Source organism: Mastigoproctus giganteus, chromosome 12 (genome assembly GCF_048544385.1).
Source record: "Mastigoproctus giganteus isolate SK-2022 chromosome 12, ASM4854438v1, whole genome shotgun sequence".
NCBI lineage: Eukaryota > Metazoa > Arthropoda > Arachnida > Uropygi > Thelyphonidae > Mastigoproctus > Mastigoproctus giganteus.
Window position 1 is genome coordinate 36634829 of NC_143586.1, and position 20614 is coordinate 36655442.

Consider the following 20614-nt stretch of genomic DNA (forward strand, 5'->3'; position numbering starts at 1 on the left):
GATTAAATGTGGCAGATTTCAAGCGAAAAGCCGTCACACTCTAAAGAGGACTGTACGCAAAAAATAGGATATCCAGTGCTGCAAAAGACATCTGAAATCAACTAAACCCAGAACTGCCATATTTTAATTCATTCCATGCACAGAAAATTGAAGAAATGGGTATTCAGAAGTCACTTGTTTCAGAAAAAAATAGAAAAATCCACTTGCAATGGTGCAGAGAACATCGTGATTGAACAGTGGAACAATGGAAGAAAGTCATTTGGTAAGACGAATCACGATAAACTTAATTCAGCAATGATGGTAGGCAGAGAGTGTGGCATTATCACCAAGCGATTGACCCTGTGGATGTGGTCAATGTTTTGTTGGCGCAAATGGCCCATTGATACAGGTGGAAGGTCGAAGGTCATCCAGGGAGTACCTGAATTTTGTATCAGATCTATTGCATCCTGCAATATTAATGGTGCGGAGAACATGACACGGATCTCCACCATCTTTCCTGACAAGCTATTAGAAAGCTAGAAAGCTATTTGGAAATGAATCTCTTCATTCAACTTTTTCTCAGCTAAGCGATGCTTTTCTGGAAAAAATGGTTGCAATTAGACCAAAACGCACTAAAACACGTGATAGAATCCATGACGCGCCGTACACTTGCTGTTATTCGAAACAAAGGTCCACCAATTCGATAATAAATAAAGGTTCGTATTCTTTTTGCCCAATATGTGTATTTTAGAGAAATGCGAGAGATACTCTCAATTACTGTGTACACGAATAAAATCACAGGCATAAGAAATTCAGTTTATTTTAACAATAACAGCAACTCATTTTTACAATCACAGTAAAATCACTTTTTATATTTACTAATGAATTTTTGCAGTTGTAAAGAAACAGATATCATTTCATTAAAGAAATTCAAATGAGAGAATTAAGACACCGCTTTCTTTAATCTGCTTTCTTCTGTATCCCATTTGTAACTGCTGTAGTGGACTGACCAGCAGCTTTTTTTTCTATATTTTGTAGCATTATATAGAGGAAGGCATTAAGGCTACTTGCAAGTAACAACACCATTGTGAGCTCTGCTCTGTCTTTGAATGGTTTACCGCAAATAGTATACCATGACCTGGTCGTGTTCATCAAAGTCTTTTTCCCTCCTGGAACGCAGTCAAAATCGAAATCGGGATCGCTGAAGTTTTCGACGCACAAATTCTTCTTTTTCTCAATAGTCTGAAATAAATAAAAAAAAAGACAAATAAAATTAATAAGGAATTTTCTGAAATGTGGCAGAAGAGGTACGAAAGACACGCAAACTTTGTTTTTTTTCCAAGAGTCGATACTTGGCTTCAGTTTGGATTGAATGCGACTTTTTTGTTAACAGGCCATGGTTTAGCCAAGCGCTTGTACCAATAAGGGCTTGTGAATAACAGTGCATGTACTTGTGGAGTTGAAGAGACTTCAATGGATATCATGTACGACTTCCCAAGACCATTTTTGCTGAGAGCTACCCACTGATAAACTTCGATCTCGGTAGTGGGACGCTTATGGTATTTTCAAATGGTGCACAAACGTATGCACGCTAAGCAAGTGTTTACTCTTTTATACAGCAAAAAGGATTTGTGTACCAGCAGCAGTATACAGATCAGAGTTTCGGAAAGGATTATTTAAAGTTTAAATTTTAAAATTAAATTGCTGAAAGGTGTGTTATTGAAGTAAACATAGAACAAGTGGTTGCAAGCCAGCTGATAGAATAGTTAGCAGATGGCAAATGGGGCAAAAAGGTGGCAGATGGGGCCGGGAGTCCACAAGAACTGAGTAATTGTGATTTAAGATGTATGATAAATTTTAGAAGACTCTCTTTTGTTATGGCTATGTTATAGAATTAAGAAACGGTTAGGGATCCAATGTGCATCCTATCCATCTTTTCTGCCTTTTATATGACCCTGATGGAGGCTCTCTTACTTTAAGAATACGTTTTCTGTTGCTTCATATCACCTGCAAATTGTGCACTCTCTTTAAAACGACCACCCGTAATTGGTGCACGGCTCATTGACTTCATCTCCAAATTCTAATTGCAGTAATTGATAATTTAATTGGCCGTTTTTCATTTTTTCACAACGTGGCTGAGTTAGCCGATCTGAGTGCAAAAATTCAACAAATCCACTCCACAATTTCACTTATGAACATTCTTCTTATCGACTCTGATCAATAGGAAATGTGACTTAAAATTTTTAAAGTAGGGAAAGAACTTCGCCTTTATAGAAAAAAATAAGAGGAGAAAGAAAATGTTTAAAATCTTTGCAGATTTATGGTATACAAAAATGAAAAATTAGAATTGTTCTTGTATCACTTCCACCCTCTAAAAAATGGGCCGGTATACTTCATATTCCTCCATCTACGTTATTTTGAAAAGACAGTCCCTTTAGACACTTTACTGGCAGAATTTTTTTATACAATTTGCGATTTTTCAAACCATTAAAACATGTTTTTAACCATCCTTGAAATTAAAAACAAACTCATTTTCGAATAAAGATTAATAAAAACGCTAAGCTTACCAAAATGTAGAGAAATGTTTCTGTACTAGTTTCGTTGCAATTTCCAAGTTGTTGATGGATTCCAACCGATCGTATATCCTCTGGTTTACCATACATCAGTAGATAACCAAAGATTGTGAATAATACTACACCACCAATAAGTACATATTTTTCTCCATAATTTTGAATACCTAAAACAAAAAATAAATAAATAAATAATCAGGCTCAGGACAATGACTGAAATAATTTCGGTTATTGCCCAGATAAAGATAGTTGGTTGCAAATTCATTATATCTTTTCTTCTATAATGTTTACTTATTTGTATTTTATTTAAAACGGTTTTAGATTCATTCCTAGTGAAAGGTAGAGTTAATTTATCTTTCAATTTAGAATATTTGAAATTACAAAGTAATTAGCGTTTGTTTTTTTCAAAATTACTATTTGTAAGTTTAATTTTTGCGAAACCAGCAGTGAAATTTGTTATTGGTGAGTACAGAATTTTACCTTTTCCACGATACTGAGCATTCCGAAGTCCTGTACAGAACAGAATTAAACGTGCCAATACAGCCCAAGCAACACCATACCCAGCTGATACATTGAACCAGTTCCTCGTAATGATATACAGAACACAATATTCCAGAAATGCAAAACTGAATGCAAAGATACCAGTACAGATGGACAATGGAATCATCTTCAGCAGCCTGAAAATATCAAAAAAGGGAAATATGATTTTTATTATTCCACCTGACAATATATGTTTAACATTCCGAGATAAATATTAATTTTTTCTGAGATTATCACAGTTAATTAAGAAGAAAAATCTGATGAAGTCATGCGCTTGGAGTTCCAGTCCATGGTAGCTGGAGTTCCAGCTACCATGTTCTACTGAAAGAGATTACTCGTAAATGAGATATTGTTATGCTGCCTGATGGAATGTACCGCCATTTCTGGAAGAAGTCTTTCATATTAATTTAAATTAAAAAAAAAAATTAAGTCGTTATAAAGTTTATATATCATAGAAGCTCTCTTATCCGACCTCATTGAACCGATAGTTGGTAGATTACCAATATTTTTTCTAAATTGCCGCTGTGTATGAGAAATTTTTAGCCCTGGATTTGATTTAGCCTCTTCTTAATATTGAGATCCATTTATTTCCATCGTGGTGTGTATGATTTCTGTATCGTCCATAATTTAATTTTCCAAATTCATTTACTGAATCCATTATGTTATTCCTGTAAATCTTTAGAACCTTCAATTTAACAGAACGCTGTGTTATTGTATTCTTGTTTATCTACGTGTACTTCAAGATTTTCATTAGCGTCGTTGCCCACGAGTCATAGTTTTCTCAAAGATTTAGTAAATGTAGAACTTGGAATTTTGTTCCATACTAGCCTTACATTGTAAGCATGTCTTTGATGACTATTAAAGATTCTATAAGACCAATATCGTATTCTACTTTCTTTACAAAGCTGCTGAACTAAAATTTCGCTTATGTCGTGTCTTTAGAAATTCTGGAACCTTTTGATTAATAGCTTGGATCAAAGATCATATTCGATGGATTCAAAATTCATGAAAAATGTTCTTTGACTAATGCTGATTTAATGGTGTTGGTGCCCATCCAGGCTGAATTTTTGAGAGATAGTGAGCTGGTAAAGATGGATAACTCGTGAGCAGGGAAGACTCACGGAACCACGTTTTGGCTCATCTCAAAAATTTTAGATTTTCGCAGATGATGATAATTTTTTCATTATCTCAAAGAAATAGTCAGTAATTCTCCAAAGTACTACTAATAACGATTATTATTATTATTATTTTGGAGAATTCGAATACCGCGCCAAAAAAATAATAATAATAAATAATAATAATAATAATACGGGGAGAAAAAAAAAAAAAAAAAAATCGCGAAAGTCGCTTTATCGTACCCACCCACCAAAGGTCGAATTGACATCAGAGGAAGAGGGTGGCGGCATCTGGTGTCACTTCCAATAAACTACCATCCACGACTAGATGCAAAAGCTAAACACATCCACCACGATGAAGATAAGAATAAGAGAGAATAAGAAATATTGAATGTATGGCATCGAATGCGACCTAGGATAAAGTCACTCGCGTTGAACAATCTACTGGGAGCGCAACTGTTCTAGTGTGACCATCCAGGAAGGAACGAAGAAGTTAACGCATGAGGTGAAGCATCGAAATGAATCATGCGAGCATGCTATGAAGTAACTAAGCTAGATTTGGTAGTTGTTGGCGTATCGGCTTCTGTGACCTTATTGCACCTCCCAAGGTTTTTGCAGTACTTTGATCCAAGCCCGAGGCGGGAATCGAACCCGCGACCTTGGGGTTGCCGGGCAGGTACTTTACCCACTCGGCTAGCCCGGTCGGCAACTAAGCTAGAGACAGACATGATAATGTACAGGACGAAATTACACACCAAGTGATTAGAACGGTTCCCGACAGTTCAGGTCACAGAACAGCGAATAGCAGACCAGATACGTATCATCATCATAAAGAACCTGATAGCTCCTGCAATATTGGAAAAAATCAAGCAGGATATGAGCGACCAACTATAAAGAACAACGAATAGGGAAACACCCGAACCAGAATTGGAGGAGGAACACCAAGCAGAACTACAATATAGATCAGCTGAAGTGGAAATAGACGAGATCGCGATAACCATAATAGAAACAGAAGAGTAGAAGAAGGCCGTAGCAGAATTTGAGGGAATGAACCCCACAAAGACCCACACTATACTGAAGCAGAGACCTAACAAAATCCTCTGACAAGTCACAGACCACCTCAATTGGCGAGTAATATCGGATTATCTCGACAACAAAGAAGCAACACTAGCCACCATCCGCATGGCCCCCTGCAGCAGACAATGGGATGAACGGAAGAGAAACAACAGAAAACAAAACACAAAGACATGGAACCACCAGCTTAGGAAAGAAGACTACAGCAGAAGATAAAGATAACGATTAGGAGAGGCAACTGACCCAGTACCAACGGTGTAACAAGTAAGAAGCTGATCAGCTTCTTACTTGTTACACCGTCATTTCAGGTGAAGATCATGTCCGCAACTATTTTTCTTGCACTAGAAATTTAAGACAACATGCCTTGTCCTTCTGACTCATGAGTAGCCACTGCACAGGTACAGTGCTCTTTAGAGCCGTTTCGGCCTAGCATCCTAGCATCAGCCAGCGCTGCTTGTTCCGCACATCCTGAGGTGTATTACTCCGATCCCTCTCTATGCATCCGAAATTTGGTCATCTGCCCCCGCCTCATACCTTAACAAGTATCTCAGTTTGGAGTACTGGTTGCTTAGATGGATGAACAGGGTAGTAGATCACCCTCTAACTATATCCAGATCGATCCTACAAGCAAATTTGGGCCCCTCTCCCTGGAGACAAAAACCTTCACCTATCTAGGATCGCAGATAAACCAGTCCAACTCTATTACTAATAAAATTAAGTCCCGTATCCTGAGTGGAAACAGGTGTTTCTATGCATATGAAAAACTAAATGAAGTCCAGAGTGAGTACTGAACAGACAGAGTGAGTATTGAACAGACATTTAAAATTAAGAATATACAAAGGTCTCATAAGACCAGTTGTGACATACGGTTGTGAAGCTTGGACATTAACGAGCAAAGATGAGCAGTTGTTGAGAGTGTTCGAGCGTAGAATTTTACGAAAAGCTTTTGGGCCCGTACAAGACGATGATGGATCCTGGAGGATCAGAATGAACCACGAACTGGACCATCTCATCCAGGATGCGGACATCGTCAGATTTGTGAAGAGCCAAAGACTTGCCTGGCTGGGACGTTATGAGAATGGATGACAGCGGAACAACTAAGAGTATAATTAAATGGAAACCTACCGTTAGGACAGCAAGAGGAAGCCCGCGGAAAAGATGGATCCCTGACGTAGAAAAGGACTTAAAGGTCATGAGAATAAGAAGTTGGAGAAGTTTGACTTCTGGGAGGGTTTATTGGTGGAACATCGTTGAGAAGGCTATGACCCACTCTAGGTTATATAACGCCAGAGGAAGAATGATTAATAAAATTACGATAAGAAATTTTAAAATTGCAAATTTCCAGATCATTTGTTTTTCAGAATGATGCTTAAATCATCAGTGACTGAAATCACTGATGATTTAAGCATTTAATTTTTACTCGGAACGGGGAAGGATTACAGTTGATAGGTACTCAAAAGTTCTGAAGTGTTGCTGATGATATTTCAAAAAAGAAAAAAAAAAAACTATTGCCTTAACATTTTGATACACCTGAACTCTAAATTCCGAAACTTACTTGGTATTGTCTTTTTCTTTTATCAGTGGCAGTGTCAAATGTACGAGCCACACATTCCAGGAAACGATCATCAGGAGACCACCATATTCAATAAAGGGAACATGATAAGCACGATCTCCTACGAAAGGATCAGAATCATTCCAGGTCCACCACAGATATCTGGATGCTATTGGATCAACCATTATGTCAACAAGTAACCAGATTAGTGCAGCAGCTGCTCCTTGTGTTAGTGGTGACAACTTTGCATGCTGGACAAACATCCATCCCCCGAAGGAAATGAAGTAATCTAAGTGAAAATAAACTGTAACTATGAAAGTATTTTAACAAGAAACTACTCTAATCTTTAATGTGACTCGCAGATTTACAAGCTGACTCCTTTCAAAAACACAGAATGAGTGAGAGATAATAACGAGTTAGGCGAGTTCTTCAGCATGATGATAAACACTATTAAATAAATAAATAATATAGTGTAGTTTATGGTAAAAGCCTCCATCTGTGAAAGATATATAGAGTGTTGTGCATGTCGGGCATAGCTTTCATCAAACTTTGTTTGCTACTTAGTGCATCGATCTCATATTGTGCAGGTACTTTACCAAGAGTTGCCTAGTATTGCACTACTCTAAATAACAGTTCCTGCTGTTATTTAGAGTTTTATTTTTTGCTGGTGTCAGGCAGGACATGAGATTTATAATTCTGTTTTTCAAAAACAGGGTTTAATTATGGCATGTTCTTTAGAGGCTACGACTCATATTTCAGGAGATAAAACAACTAATTTATTTACCTAGGTAGAATACCATTTGGTCCTGAGAACAGTAGAGTCACGAGATGAAATTTTGAAAGGGTTTTCTCTCGAAATATAGTGCTTATAAGCTGAGCAAATTGGAAACATATGAAAACCAGTTATTATTCACAAGTTTCCTGTAGATATGTCCAATAGCCCTGTTGAAAGTTTTTCAGCTGAGACGCAGAAAGAAAAATTAACCCAACGATTGCAATGAATTATGACATGTCGGTAACTTAGTTGGGTTGCGCCATTTTTAGCACACAATATAGCCTTGAAACAATATGGTGTAGACTCTTCGAGGCGCCTGAGTTTGTCCTAGAAGACTGGATCCTGTACTACCATCGAATATCCGTACTTTTCTCCAATGCTTTTGAGCAGAAGTTGCGAGAGTTTTCCGTCTATGATGGGATGGAGAGCAAGCTGCAGTTCCTGCCAAATCAATCCAACACCATTTCAGCTATGCGACGAGGAGTTTTGTTTTTTTGCGCGATACCTGTCATTTGGGAAGACTGCCACCATCAGGGGTCTACATCGTAAAAACATCATGGATCTTTACGACTTTCTAGTGAGAAAGTAATCGGCAGACCCAGTCCAGCGTCTCTGTTTCCTTTCCCACTGAAAGCATATTTCTTTTGTCTGGCCATCCGCAGAAGTTTTCGAGTTATTCATCAACATGTATTCTGTGGCAAGGTTCTCCACAGTAGCATATGGAGAGCACGTTCGATGATACCACCCACTCGACCAACAAAATATTGCTGACCAGATAGGAACACTGGCAGTTGGTTCTTCCACGATTGATATACACTTGATGCACACGAGGCATGACTGTACGAGAAAACTGGATAAAGGGGAGCCATTTTCGAGATACTCACTCCCGGGAATTTGGCCCAGTAACCATCCCCATTTTGTTAATTGGTTAAGTCACACCTTCTGCTATCCTTCGCACAGAACACTTGGCTAATGAACGCTGTAAGCCCAACCTTTGCCCTCATCTAGGGAGAGTGCGCCATGTGCTGCCAGTAGTGGTTGATATCTTATTCTTAATACCTTATTGAATAGTGCTGTATATAAATGTAAAGAAATTGAAATAAACGCTATCTTTTCAGTTTTTACATTTTTAGTTCAACCATTAGAGCAGTAATACAATGAAAGTAATAATATTTATTACTTCCACTTAAAAAAACATAACTTACAACAGCAGATGACATACAGTGGTATTCTCATTCCACAGAAACTAATAATTGCTGTGTGGTAGTACCAACTGTTTAGAATGGGAAGAAGGAGTCCGGCAGTTTCCAATGTTGTTCCACAAATGACGACAGTGAAAAGAAAATAGATTTCTTTATATCCCTTTGTAAAAGCTATAAAATTTAAAAGAAAAAACAATCATATTAGTTCTACTGTTTGCAGTGAAAACTATCTGTCATATGCAAATAAATATTATGAAATATTTATGCGACAAATTTCTAATCGGTAATGTTGTTCTAATCTAAGAAATAATAAATAAGAATAATGAAGAATTACCCTTTAGCGTATTAATTACAAAATCGATGACTTTCACTCATCGATTGACAATATTTTAAAGATGTATACTCGTTGTTATGCTAATTATTGTTCACTTGAAGTAGGCTTTAATTTCCTTCAGTGGTTCAAACGTTTTCTGTCATAAAGAGCAGAGAGGTGATTATCAGGCTAGAATCTAGAACTATTCTTCAGAATTCGGTGTACCATAATAAGTGAAATTGTAGTAGATGAATCAGCAATTTGGTCTGCGCCAACGAAAGAACAAAAATACAAACTTTTGTATTTGTGTTCAACAACAACAACAATTCCTTGCGTAGGGAATTGTTGTCGTCGTTGTTATTCAGTTTTAGGAACATTAGTGGCTATTCTATGGTTGATTTTCAGTTGCTGGACGAAAAATCAGAGTTTTTGGGAGAAAAAACCATGCTACTCTTGTCTGAGACTAACTCAGCCACATTGTGAAAAAGGCCATTAAAAATTCCTCTCGTCATGGATGGGACCCGAATCCAGGTCTTTTCCACCTGGTGTGGGGAAGACGGCGATTCTACCAAATGTGCTACTTCCTCCTTGTCTCCAGATGAAATAACTTCTAGAATCTGTTTGTAGGCTAAAACAGGACTCAGAGAACAGAACTGTACCCCATTTGTCAGTGCTCCAAGTCACCTGTTCATGCCACCAATTTCGACGAGCTCTGTAGTGGTGTGAGGTTAATTGGATACAAACCACTGGCTTCCTTAGAGCTTCCTGTAGAGTCTGCTTGATTTAAGCCTTCTTAACGCAGTCCGTTGAAATGCTTTCACCTGTGGCTACAGCAACCTTACGGGATAATTGATGACAGGAATCCTAGGGTTCCGTCTTGCTGTTAGAGCCAAATAGCGGTCTGTTTTGGTTGACGCAGCCCTCGGGCGACCTTGGACAGCTCTTATTTTAATGGTTCCTGTCTCCTGAAACTGCTTCCATTGTGTCGAGATGACATTGCGTGACATATTAAGCCAAAGTGCCACTTCTGCATGCGAATACCCCGTTTTAAGTCGACCAATGGCACGCCTTCTCAAAGAATCATCTAAACGACTTTGGCTTGCCATCCTGAGATCTGAGATCTTGAGTACGGAGGTGTGGCTATCCCACTGAGCAAGCAAAAAAAAAAAAAAAAAACGGGAATGAAGTAATATAGTCGCAACCCGTGCTTTATAGGCATGACTAATTTGCATAATGTGCGACTCTGTAAGCTGGTGGATCAATTTCTTAATGGATACTCGGAATTTGCATGCCAGGATGTCTATTATATTTTCATGAAAAACATTTTGTTCTATTAATTTTGTTGAGCAGTGTATTTCGGAAGTGGTGTCCCAAACCCACTCTCAAGCAACATCAGCGCAACTAAAATCACACAGCTATGTACTCCATGGATTCTTGTGCACAACTTGGCATAGCATTAGGATCCCTTTTTGTTGTGGCACTCTACTGCAGACCGGAACGAGATATAGACTTTGCAATCGACTACCTCCGATGCCTACACGATACGTACCAAATCAAAGAGTCGCAATTGGAGCTGACGTCAACTGCAGCTCCCAGGCTTGGCACAGCATCGCCCCAGACAGGCGAGGAACTCGAAATGGACAACTCTTAGAAGACTACCTTGCAGGATCCCATCTAACTGTACTAAATCGACCCCAGCATCTGCCGACCTTTTCGAGCACCCTCTGGGAGGCCACAATTGATGTCTCCCTGGCCACCAGGAGTATGGCCGGATATGTGACTGACTGGAGAGTGGAGGACGCATGGACCACCTCAGAACACCGGGCAATAACCTTTTCAATAGAAAGACAACTAACAAGAATAACTCAAACAAACCGGCCACAAAATAGATATGCAGTCTCAAATGCAGACTGGACACTGTATAGAGAGCTGCTCACCACGGCAATTAGGCACAATCCAGAAAACATAAACCTCCGGAGCGACCAGGATGACCTTCAGAGGAAAACTACAAAATTATTACTGAACATCAGTGATCAAGCGATAAAAAGAAAAAAAATCGAAAACCTGGCAGTGTACCCTGGTGGACAACAGAAATTGCTGTACTACGACGACAGCTGCAAAAACCAAGAAAAAACTTCCAGAGAGCTCGCAGAACCGGCCCGAAAATGAGGTGGAGGTACTGAGACAACATTATAGAAACACTAGGAACTGTTACACGGAAACCATAAAAAAATAAGAAGCGTTCCTGGGAGCGCCTAGTCTACTTCAGGAAACACCGACCCCTGGGGCGTAGTCTACAAGATGATAACCAATAAGCTCCCCAGGGGCGAGGTCATTAGTACTACCAGGACACCGGAGGGAAACCTAACGACCATCTGGGAGCAGTCGATGGGCAACATACTGGACAAAATCATCAAGGAACAAGCAATACTAACCATGCAAGAACAACACGAAATTTGCAAGGTCAACGAAAACTATATCACCTCGGCAATTGAATCCCCCTTCACCTTTGAAGAGAGGTGAGGCTGCCACGAAGATTAGAAATCGCAAATGCCCAGGACTGGACATGATTGAACCAGAGATCTTGAAGAAAACCGCAGAACTTTCACCGCACTTGCTACTTACTCCATACAACAGATGCTGGAAACAAGCAAATTCCCCACAACATGGAAAACGGCACACATCAAGTTAATACTTAAAAATGAAAACAAAAAACAGGACTGCCCAGAGTCATATAGACTCCTCTGTAGCACTGCTCTCAGTGGTCAGCAAACTACGTGAGAGACAGCTGCACAAGCGAATCAAAAACCACTACGAGAGGGCAGACCTGGTGGCTAGGAATCAGTTCGGATTTAAACCGGGTTCTTCTACAGTAGATACACTTGGAAACCTGCTTCGGAAGGCGCAGGAATGCAAAAAAAAAAAAAAAATACCTACTAGTCATTTCAATTGATTTTACCTGGGTGTTCGACTCACTATGGTGGCCGAGCGTCCTGCGCAGACTAAGGGACGCTGCAGTCCCTATCAACCTATACAAGGTAATGGAGGACTACCTATCTTGCAGGAAAGTAGAAATAAATACCAACTACCAAAAAGTCACAAGACTTGTACAGAGGGGCTGCCTGCAGAGGTCTATCTTGGGGAAACTGCTTTGGAACGTGGTCCTCGACGAGGTCCCGAACCTGGATCTGGGGCTGGTTGGGGCCTAGGCCTTTGCGGAAGACCTTATTCTTACCATTGAGGCTGACTCTAGAGCCCAACTGGAAACCACGCCAACCAAGCTCTACAGAAACTACAACCTTGGGCTACAAGAAACCAGTTAAAAATTTCACCGACGCAAACCACATCTATTCTACTAAAAGGAACCCTGCAAATACGGCGTCCACCCCAAATTAAAATAGGTGTGACCATTAAACTTTCCAACGAAATGAAATATCTGGGAGTTATCCTAGACAAAAACTTATCCTTTCAACCTCACCTAGAATATATAAGGATGAAGATAAGACGTTACTCTGCACTGGTGGCGAGGATTACGAGAAAATCCTGGATATTAAAAAAAAAAACAACACTAATGTTGTACAAATTATGAGGCAACCTTCATCCCTGCGATAACTTCTGCTGCAGCAGTGTGGTACAGCAAAACGATGCTTGCAGTCAACAGGAGAAACCTGGATATGATACTGTGGGGGTGGCGTTGCTATTATGAAACAATCTATCTCTATTTATCCCTGGCTGGGTCGCCAATTGTGGGGGTGGGGTTTCTATCTTATATATATTACTTTTTATTTTGTTATTATTTGTTATTTATATTCCCCACTTTGCATCTGACTTGTTATCTCACAGAAGAATTCCGGTTCTGAGGGAATTTCTATATTAGAGCACTCCTCCTTTGGGCTTTGCTGTGTGTTCAGAAATGACCAAACACTATTTGCATTGAGTAAAATACAATCAGTTTATTATACATACTTACAAATAAAAGATAAGACAAATCATTACACATTATTCACTTCATATATAGGTACAGGGCATGGATCACGTTCCTGGTCATTAGGCTCTCCCATCCATCATCTTCTTCTTACTATAGGCCCACTAACATCTCGTACAATCAGTTTAATTTAACTCTTTCTTAATTACAATTGACATTTATTATTTATTTATTTATATCTTCCTTTTTCATACCTATCTAGCACAATCCTACATTCTTCTTCATGGTTGATACAATTCTTCTTCTGGAATTAAGTCCACTCTACAAACTATTCTATTCTATTCTATTCTCTCCCCAGCACTTTAAAGTTACATGTTAATGAAATGTACATGGGATTATTTATTTCTTCATTCCCTCAGGTAAACTTCAGCATATAGCGACTAACTTCTCTACTTCAGTAACATTATATAAATAGCATACAACTGTACCTGCTCTATAGGCTAACCCGTCCAAAATTATTACTTTTACTCCATTGATTAATCAGTAAATAAATCATAACTGTAAACCATCCTTCATTAACTATTTCTATGATATTTCATTACTTATCTATACCTTAACTTAACTCTTTACTGTGTGCTTCCCAAAATCTCACTTAATATTTATCTATCTTCCCTGTAGTCCTTTGCAATTACATAGAGGTAACTTCGTTGTTTAACCACTTACTTCTGGGGATTTGGATCTTACGGCTAATACAACGCGTGGCCAGTGACTTTCAGCTCTGCATCGGGTCCTCCATTGGTTTGGGAACGTTCATCTGGAATGCTAAACTCTGCCAGGGACACTTTTCGCTTTGCTGATCATTCTGGTCTCGTATCCTTCTTTGCTGTGCCGGATCATTCAGTAGGGGTCGCTTCCCATCACTTTATTTCCACAGGACAGTACGGTGTTCTTCTCGCTGTCCTCCTTTCAAATATATCTCTCGGTGGACGCTTTCGGACTTCTCTGATTCGTCTCGAGAAAGTTCCCCTTTCTGTAACTCATCTATACTTCATTAAAACTATCAGAATTTAGTGAACTCACCATAACTGGTTCTACTGGTGGATCGCTTCCGGGGACTGTTTCCTGGGCCTATCTTTCCAAAAAATCACTCTCGAAGAAAACTTTATCATCTTCCGAAAAACTTTATTATCTCCAAAAAACTTTATCACATCTCGAAAAATCATCTCCGAAAAACTTCATCACATATCTAAAACATCTTATCACCTTCCCTTTTTTTTCTTGCGCGCGCTCTTCCCCTTTTATTTCCCAAAATTTAGTAACGCCCCTCCTTTCCTCGACCAATCACTTCTATCTGACCTTCATCACCTCCATTCTCATTTGCCTATGACACATGACAGGAAGGCCGAGTTCCTTCCGGTGTAGAAATAACTTCCGTTTCTAGAGAATTCTCGAATGTTCTGGAAATGACCAGAATTTTCTGGAGCTCTGTACCCATCCGGAAAACATCTGCGTCCATTTTCTTGATTCGTCTCGCATTATTATAAAATGACCACACCTGCTCTGTTTGCAGTAAACAAGAACGCCCCCGCTGGTACCCCTATTGTCATCTCTGGACCAAACCGTCCCTTGCCATACTATCAGTTGACCCCCCACTGTTCCGTCTTGCTATCTTCGCTTGCTATTTCCGGTGTGGGCACTGATCGTATATCTGTTTCTAATGTTTTTCTTCAAGGTATATTTGCTTGTACATTAAATTTAACCTTCTCTTAAATTAATTCCATTAGGGCGAGACCCATTATCTTAAACAATATTAGTGACTTTAAGTGTTTTCTTTTGTGGTTTACAATATCACTATCTAGCGTTCTTTCTTAAATTATATTTAAACTTAACTTGTAAGACTTTGTGTCTTTCAATACAAAGGGCCATTTTATTAACAAACACACGAGCATGCAGAACAGTAAGCACACCAGCGTTGCAGGTGCTTGTTGGAGCGCTCCCCCTCGATTTGGAAGCTGTAAAAGTTGGCTTGCTCTTCCTGCACGCTAGAAGCATCGCTGCCACTTTCCAGGATTTCATAATTGACCCAGCGAGTAGTACAAAAACAGAAAAAGGCCAATTACAGGCCTACCTACTCCTGGAGTGGCAACAAAGATGGACCGATACAACAAAAGGAGAAATCACACGAAAATTCCTCCCTAACCTCAGCAAAATATACTCCAATCAACCGGCCTGGTACTTTCCGGGGATGCACTTGACTTCTCTGCTTACTAGTCATGGCCCCTTTAATGAGAAGCTGCTCAGGTTCGGCCTTGTTCAGGACCCCAACTGCACGTCTGGGGAGGTCGAGAACTGGAACCACTTAGTCTACGAATGCCCAGAATACGAAGATCTCAGAGGCATATGATCACAAAGATACATTACCTGCCGAAAGGACTGGAATCCCACTTCATTGACACAGAAGAGGAATACAGAGCACTTTCTCAATATGAGCAGGACCTTTTCGAGAGGAGAAAACTGCTAATTACCATAAATCGTGTCTGACGAAAGACCACCAGAAGTTAAACTGTACAAGACCATAAAATATTATCCATTGGAGTTACTACAGAGAAAAATCCTGAGACAAGAAAGTGAAAAACGCAAGAATGGGGCTTACCCCCATGAGCGACTGGACTGAAATCGACTCGACACTGAAGAAAAGAGACTTAACGCAGCGCAGCTGCCAAACGCCATTTGGCAACTTGAAGAGGGCGCCCTGGCCTCCTTCATCTTTAATACCCCTATCCCGGGTTGAGGGGAGGAGATCTTACTGTCTTTTTCCCTCCTCGCCGCTCCCACTTTCCCTTCTGGTGGGACATGGGCATGTCCCACTGTGACTTGGGGTCGCCCCCTCTCTGGACTCCATACTTTTGTCTTTTCAATCCAGACTTCATTCTCCCCACCCACTCTACCTGCACATACGCAAGCGAATGCCCTACACATCGGAATTGATTTAATCATCTCCAAATTACGTTTTTCGCCCATACACTCGCCCTTTCAGAAATTTGGTGTTATTCCTCATCGACTTTTTTTTTCTTGTCCTAGCTGCCGAAATCTCAGGAAATTAAGCGGCAGGACCTGCCAGAATAAATCTTAGTCTACTGGTGTTTCCTGGTCTGTCTCCAAGGGGCGAAAGTAGGGCAACGTTGAACCTCAGCAGGGGTCCAGCGGCTAAACGACCAGATGAACAATGGTACACGACATCACACAAATACAATATTCATACACTTTTGAATCTCTGGTATTTCCCAGCGAACTGGTTGACCCATAATGAAAACAACGCGGAGACGGGGGGGGGGAACCCCTGGTGCCGTTTGACCCTAAACACACTTTACTCTTTAACCACTCTCAAGCTTCAAGACTGCATTCAAAAGCTGGCAGTCAAGTTAATTAATGATCCAGTTTATTACAAGTTCTCTGCAATGCTTATAAAAAAAAAAAGGTTTTATTCCAAAATAAAGCTACCATTATATCACTACAGAAGACTGAAAGAAAAATATTTAGTAACCTACCTCTTTTGGCAAAGATGATGGTTAACAGGTATGTACAAATTTCTATAACAACAACGGAAGAGTTCTGCTCCCACAATACAAAAGGATTGCTGAACGTTACGAACCACTTTAAGAACTGAAAATGTAATTATAACATGGCAAAACAATTTTCTTTCCATATTATAAAAAATTCTAATATTTCTTCATTGCAAAAATTATAGTTCATAAAGCAATTCTACAGATTGTATAAACATTCGATTGTTAAAATTACATTTTAGCACTATTTGAAACAAAATACATAAATAAAAACTGGGAAGTATACAATGAGTTAGCATTAATGTGCACTTCTTTGTGCAGGAATGGACAGCTCCCTGATGCTGGTGAAAGCTCACAGTCGGAACGTCCGATATAGTTCGTATAGCGATCACTTTTTGAGCGCCCGAGAGGAAGAAGGAGTCGTGTCCCAGAGTTTTCCACCTTCGAACGTGCAATAATTGTGGGGACCAGACGTCAAAGGTGTAAGGTATATTGATGTCATGCGGCACCAGAGGTTTCCCCAATCTCTGCGTTGCTTTCTTTGTGGGTATACCAGTTTTCTGGGAATGCCAGAGGTTTAAAAGTGTGTGGGTATTGTAACTGTAATGTTGTGTACCGTTGTTCATCTGGTCATTTAGCCGCTGGACCCCTGCTGGAGCCCAACGTTGCTCCACCTTCGCTCCATGGAGGCAGACCAGAAACCCAGTAGACTTAGTTACTCTGGCAGATCCTGCCGCTAAGTTTCCTGAGATTTCGGCCAGTATTGCGACAGTGTCCAACATGAATCAATGCTTTCCTTATCAGCTGCCACGAGTCTACTGTGACTGACTCAACACTGGTTGAACACAGAGAATGGTCACACGTGGGACAGTTGCGTGGTTGCATTTTTTATCGATGACTTTTTCGGTAAAAAAATTAAAGAAAAGCAGAAAAGACTGAAGCAGACGGAAGGGGATGAATCACATTGGTCCGTTTGATACAATAGTTTAATTGTCGATGGTCCTGCTAGAATTACTGAAAAAGTCAATATATATTTTGCATCTGCATTCACACATGAGAACAATTTTTAGGTATTGGAATGCGAGAAATAGGCCAAATTGTAGCAGGGAGCTAGGTGATGTTGTGATAACTGTGGATAAAGTGGAAAAGAAATTGTGGAAGCTGAACGTTAAAAAGCATCTGGAGTGGATGGGATCTTCAAAGTGTATAATCATGGAGACGGCAAAAGAGATAAGTGAATCTTTATCCATAATTATGAGGGCATCCATGGATTCTTGGGACCACCCATGAATGTGCGACTGGAAATGTGCTAATAGGACAAAAGCTTGAAGTGAGTACAGACTCGTTAGCTTGATTCTATTCTAGGAAAAATAATGGAATTAGTTGTTAAAAAAGTAACACAGGACTACATAGAAAAGAATTCAATTACACGGTAGTCGCAGCATGGATTTGTTAATGTTCTTGTCTGACCAATGTGATTGGATAAGATAAGTATTAAATCAGTAACGAATCAACTAGATGCAAAAATAATTTTGACATCATATACTGTACTTGGATTTCAGCCCGACTTTTTACACTGTTCCACATAAAAGACTGCTATGGAAATTCGAGCAATGTTGAATTAGTGACGAATTATTCCTGTGGATAACGGGATGGATGAGTGATAGAAGACAGTGATTATTATTAAAGCGCACTGCTCTTTCTGACTACCCATATTAATGGAGTCCCTCAAGGTGCAGTGCGGTGGCCGTTGTTGTTTTCTATATTTCTGAATGATATTGATGAAGGGTTATTTAGTTTATCCATGTTTGCATGCGTGACAATTGACAGGATGGTCAATGACAGTTATCAAGGTATGCTATTGCAACAATACATAGAAAAAAAAAGGCATATGGGCTGAGAAGTGAAATTGAAGTTTAACCAAACTACCTTTATAGGTTAGTCTCATGGATCGGGGATCAAGCGCTCTTCACCAATCACGTCGAGCAAAATTGATCATAAATTAGCTAAAATCAACTTTTATGAAGAAATTCCACTGGATGTTTTGCTGAATAACTTACCTCAATGGGTCCGTCCCAAGGAACCGGGATCACTCTTGCTTCATGCATCATGTCCAGAAACGAATTATAACAATAGAATTATATCACTTTCCACGATATTCAAAGGAGAGAGCAAAACAGAGAAAGAATCTACATTTATGATCCTTTCGTCACCACCGTCCACTGTCTTCTTTTCAGTGAGTACATTATTCCGTTTTCGTTTCCTTATGAAAACTGGTTTCATTCAAGGCAAAAAATACTATCCCTTGGTTAACCTTGTTTTCAAGACGACTGTAATTTTCAGTGTGACGTGGCAGCAAAGAACAAGAAAGTTTACAACTGAATGTTCAAAATTGCTGATGTTTCCACATGAATGGGCTTACTTTCCCTACGTCACTAAATACCTGCTTAAATGAAGTGCCACTTTTCACCCAGAGTCCTAGTGATATTGCGTGGTGTTGAGGAAGAATTATTTAAGCGCATTTGGTTACACAAGTCTCTCTCTCTCTCTGATGGAAAGGTCGAAAAGCCACATACATTGTTGTATGTGGCTGTTTATTTACTGTGTGGCTGTTTACTTTTATTCCGCACCATTTGATGTATAGGATAAAAGTAAATAAATCGTTTGTGTGTGGGAGTGAGGAGTGGTTGCTGGTATTAATCGCCAGATCAACGAACGACATTAGGAATCAATATATTGTTTCGGTAACTGCGTGTATTTTTCAGTGTAATTGGTATTTTTGGACGAAAACGCCGAGTATCCCATGAAAAAACCATGCAACCCTCAACTGAGATCGATTAGCATAGCCACATTTTGTGAAAAACCCATAATCATGGGCACAATGAATATTCAGCAATTCGAAAGAGTGAGAAGGGATGTTAGGATTGATAGATGTCTGGATGTGATTCCATAGAATTTGGTTTAAGTTGGAGTGTCCACATCTTGAACAGGAGGACTGTACGAAAGGTATTGGCCCAGTGATCACTAGAATAAAATTCCTCAAGCGAAGAAATGAACGGTAAAGTGAGAGTGAGACCTCAAGGATGGCAGAGGATTATGCCACTGACAGAAATCCCAGATGTTTCGGGCGTTTATCACTCCTGTGTACATTTTTACTGCAGTCATTTAACGCATGCTGTGAATTAACTTAGGGAGCCTGGGAACATTTAGCTGCTCAGCCATGTCATTTGTTCTCAATCGAGGGGATCGGCGATGCTTATTTTTGGCCCATTTCAGGGTCCAGTGTTCACACGCGAACACAGGTTTTTGAAGTGAGGGCGACGCAGATGCCCAAATTTCAGCAGCGTATAAAATAACCGGATAAACAGTGGATTGAAGGTATATGGTAGTGGTTGCGGCATCGTTGGAATGAAGTGTTGCTTTGCTCTCCGCTTCCGGAGGTAATCTGTGTGCGCATCGAATCTCAGCTTCCGATCAAAATTGACACCGAGGTCCTTATAGCAGATAACCACTGGGATGAGTGTACCAGAAACTGATGGTTGAAATACTCTTGCTTGCTGTTTCATGAGTAAATCATTATTGCAGATTTAGAAGGATTAAGGTTTAACCCAAACATCTTCAAGTAAGTTGAAAGAGCGGTCAAGTTCTCTGTGATTGCCTTTGGGTTTGCAGACGGTGGGATTAAGGTAAGGAACTTTATATTATCAGTATATATTAGAGCATCATCACGCGGACTCATGAAAGGAATTAGAATGGCTGAGAAAAGGGGGCCAGACAGGATGCCACTTTGTGGGACAGCTGCATCGATTTTCTTGTATAGTGGGTCTTCTTCATTGTGAGGTGGATACTTCTATTCCTCAATAACGCGGTGAAGAAAGCTAGTAGGTCTCAATTAATCCTGAAGAATTGCAGAATGCTGAGAAGGGCTGTGATGTCTAAGGTGCCAAAAGCAGTTTCAATATCGGCGTACACAATAGCTAATTCGGATTTAGTTTTGAAGGCCTGA

General features: G+C 39.8%; 1 protein-coding gene across 1 annotated transcript; it reads right to left on the reverse strand.

Annotated features, from left to right (window-relative positions):
• Positions 1-939: 939 nt before the first annotated feature.
• LOC150076890 (uncharacterized) lies at positions 940-18808 on the reverse strand. Its single transcript, XM_090385716.1, has 7 exons — positions 18669-18808; positions 16594-16708; positions 8811-8978; positions 6834-7119; positions 3030-3226; positions 2547-2716; positions 940-1221 (listed from the first exon to the last, which is right to left on the reverse strand). Exons 1-7 carry the CDS (start codon positions 18717-18719, stop codon positions 940-942), a joined length of 1269 nt encoding a protein of 422 aa, XP_090241842.1. The 5' UTR covers positions 18720-18808.
• Between the last annotated feature and the right edge of the window lie 1806 nt (positions 18809-20614).

Bases quoted from the DNA above. Each gene is read 5' to 3' on its own strand.
- LOC150076890 (XM_090385716.1), bottom strand. From the start codon at position 18,719: ATGATGCATGAAGCAAGAGTGATCCCGGTTCCTTGGGACGGACCCATT. The intron at 3,227-6,833 runs GTAAGTTTCGGA...TGATATTTTCAG, and splicing joins AAAGAAAAAGACAATACCAA to GCTGCTGAAGATGATTCCAT. The intron at 2,717-3,029 runs GTAAAATTCTGT...TTTTTGTTTTAG, and splicing joins TGCTCAGTATCGTGGAAAAG to GTATTCAAAATTATGGAGAA.